This window comes from Vombatus ursinus, unplaced genomic scaffold, assembly GCF_900497805.2.
Source record: "Vombatus ursinus unplaced genomic scaffold, bare-nosed wombat genome assembly UNPS02014797.1, whole genome shotgun sequence".
Taxonomy (NCBI): domain Eukaryota; kingdom Metazoa; phylum Chordata; class Mammalia; order Diprotodontia; family Vombatidae; genus Vombatus; species Vombatus ursinus.
The window spans coordinates 15,133,898-15,135,176 of NW_020954575.1; the positions used below are offsets into that span (position 1 = coordinate 15,133,898).

Below are 1,279 nucleotides of genomic sequence, written 5' to 3' on the forward strand. Positions count from 1 at the left end.
CCCCCCCCCCCCCCCCCCCCCCCCCCGCTGTACATGTAGGGAGGCTGGGACTCAAGAGTTCTCAATCAGTACCAATTGAGCCTACCCTGGCCTCCCACTTGAAGGCCTCAGAAATCCACGGAGTAAATATAGACATTGTCTAACTCCTGAAAAAACATTCTCACTCAGCAGTTGACCCCCACAGCAAAGGACTCTCAACTCAGACCAATGGGGAATGAAGAGGAAATCAGTGAGGAACAAGAAATCAGGGAGAGCTCTGCAGATTCAACATTTGTGAGGTCACAATTTGAAAGTTATTTCCAATTCACTCCACTTAATACCCTAAACCCCATCCCCATTAACTGAAACAAGTGTAAAAAATGTGATGCAAGAGAGCTCCCCTAAAAAGTGTATGGGTTTTACCACTGAAGACATAAGAACCCAAGGCTGTTGACTGGGGAGAGCCCAGCGGAAGGGATGACTTCTTTCCCTCTCCTACTTCCACCTCAGGCCTGATGATCTTAGCAGGCTATAGAGGGTCGTAACCTCTTGGGGCCCCAGAGGGATAGTTGCTCTGACTCCAATCAGAAAAGAAGCAGGCCAGACCGAGCTCGGCAGCCCTGGCCAGGATAGGAGCGAAGAAGTAAGGGGGGGGAAGAGGGGAGAAGGGCAGTAAGAAACTCCGGAGTTTGGGCACAGAAAGGTTGGGGGAGGCGACAGTTACAGAACACCCTGGGACCAGAGCGCAGAGCATCCCGAGGAAATCGCAGAATACCCCGCCATGGGTTGGAGTTTCGCAGCTCCCCGCGACCCCAAGTGCCCCCAGAGTATTTGCCTCCTACATACCGGGCCACCCCAACACCGTCCCCCACCCCCATCCCCAGCTCCCCCCGCTGCCCCCGCTCCCGGTACCTGAGCAGGCGGATTCCCTGGAACTCCGCTCTCCGCCAGCCCCGGACAGGCACTAAAGCTGAGCGAACCCCTAATACCCCCATCACCCCAGCTGGCAACCGCCCCAACCGTCGCACCCCAAACGAGACAGCCATGACTCTGCTACAGTCAGCACCCCCAGCCCAGACTAGCGACTAAACTTTTAAAGCAACTGGAGGCTGGGTGGGGTGGGGGGGATGAGGAGAAGGGGGGGGAAGTAGCGAGAAAGGGGGAGGAGGGAGTTCCTAGCCTATGGCAGCACCCCAGGACTGGAGTGGGGGCGGGGCGAGGGAGTGTCTCCCAGCCACCCCGCCTCCCTGCTCGGCCCCCAAGACTTCTAGATCCCGGAAACCCCTCATCTCTCTTCTGT

The 1,279-nt window shown here is 57.0% G+C and overlaps 1 protein-coding gene across 2 annotated transcripts in view; it reads right to left on the reverse strand.

The window, feature by feature from the left end:
• The window catches only part of ACSF2 (acyl-CoA synthetase family member 2), a 32,996-nt gene extending 31,922 nt beyond the window's left edge, over positions 1-1,074 (reverse strand). Inside the window, exon 1 of one of the 2 annotated variants that reach the window (XM_027870324.1) lies at positions 892-1,074. In XM_027870324.1, the coding sequence (XP_027726125.1) occupies positions 892-1,025 (134 nt within the window). In that variant the 5' untranslated portion in view covers positions 1,026-1,074. The remainder of the gene's footprint in view (positions 1-891) is intronic. The other variant, XM_027870323.1, reaches the window with a different exon arrangement.
• Between the last annotated feature and the right edge of the window lie 205 nt (positions 1,075-1,279).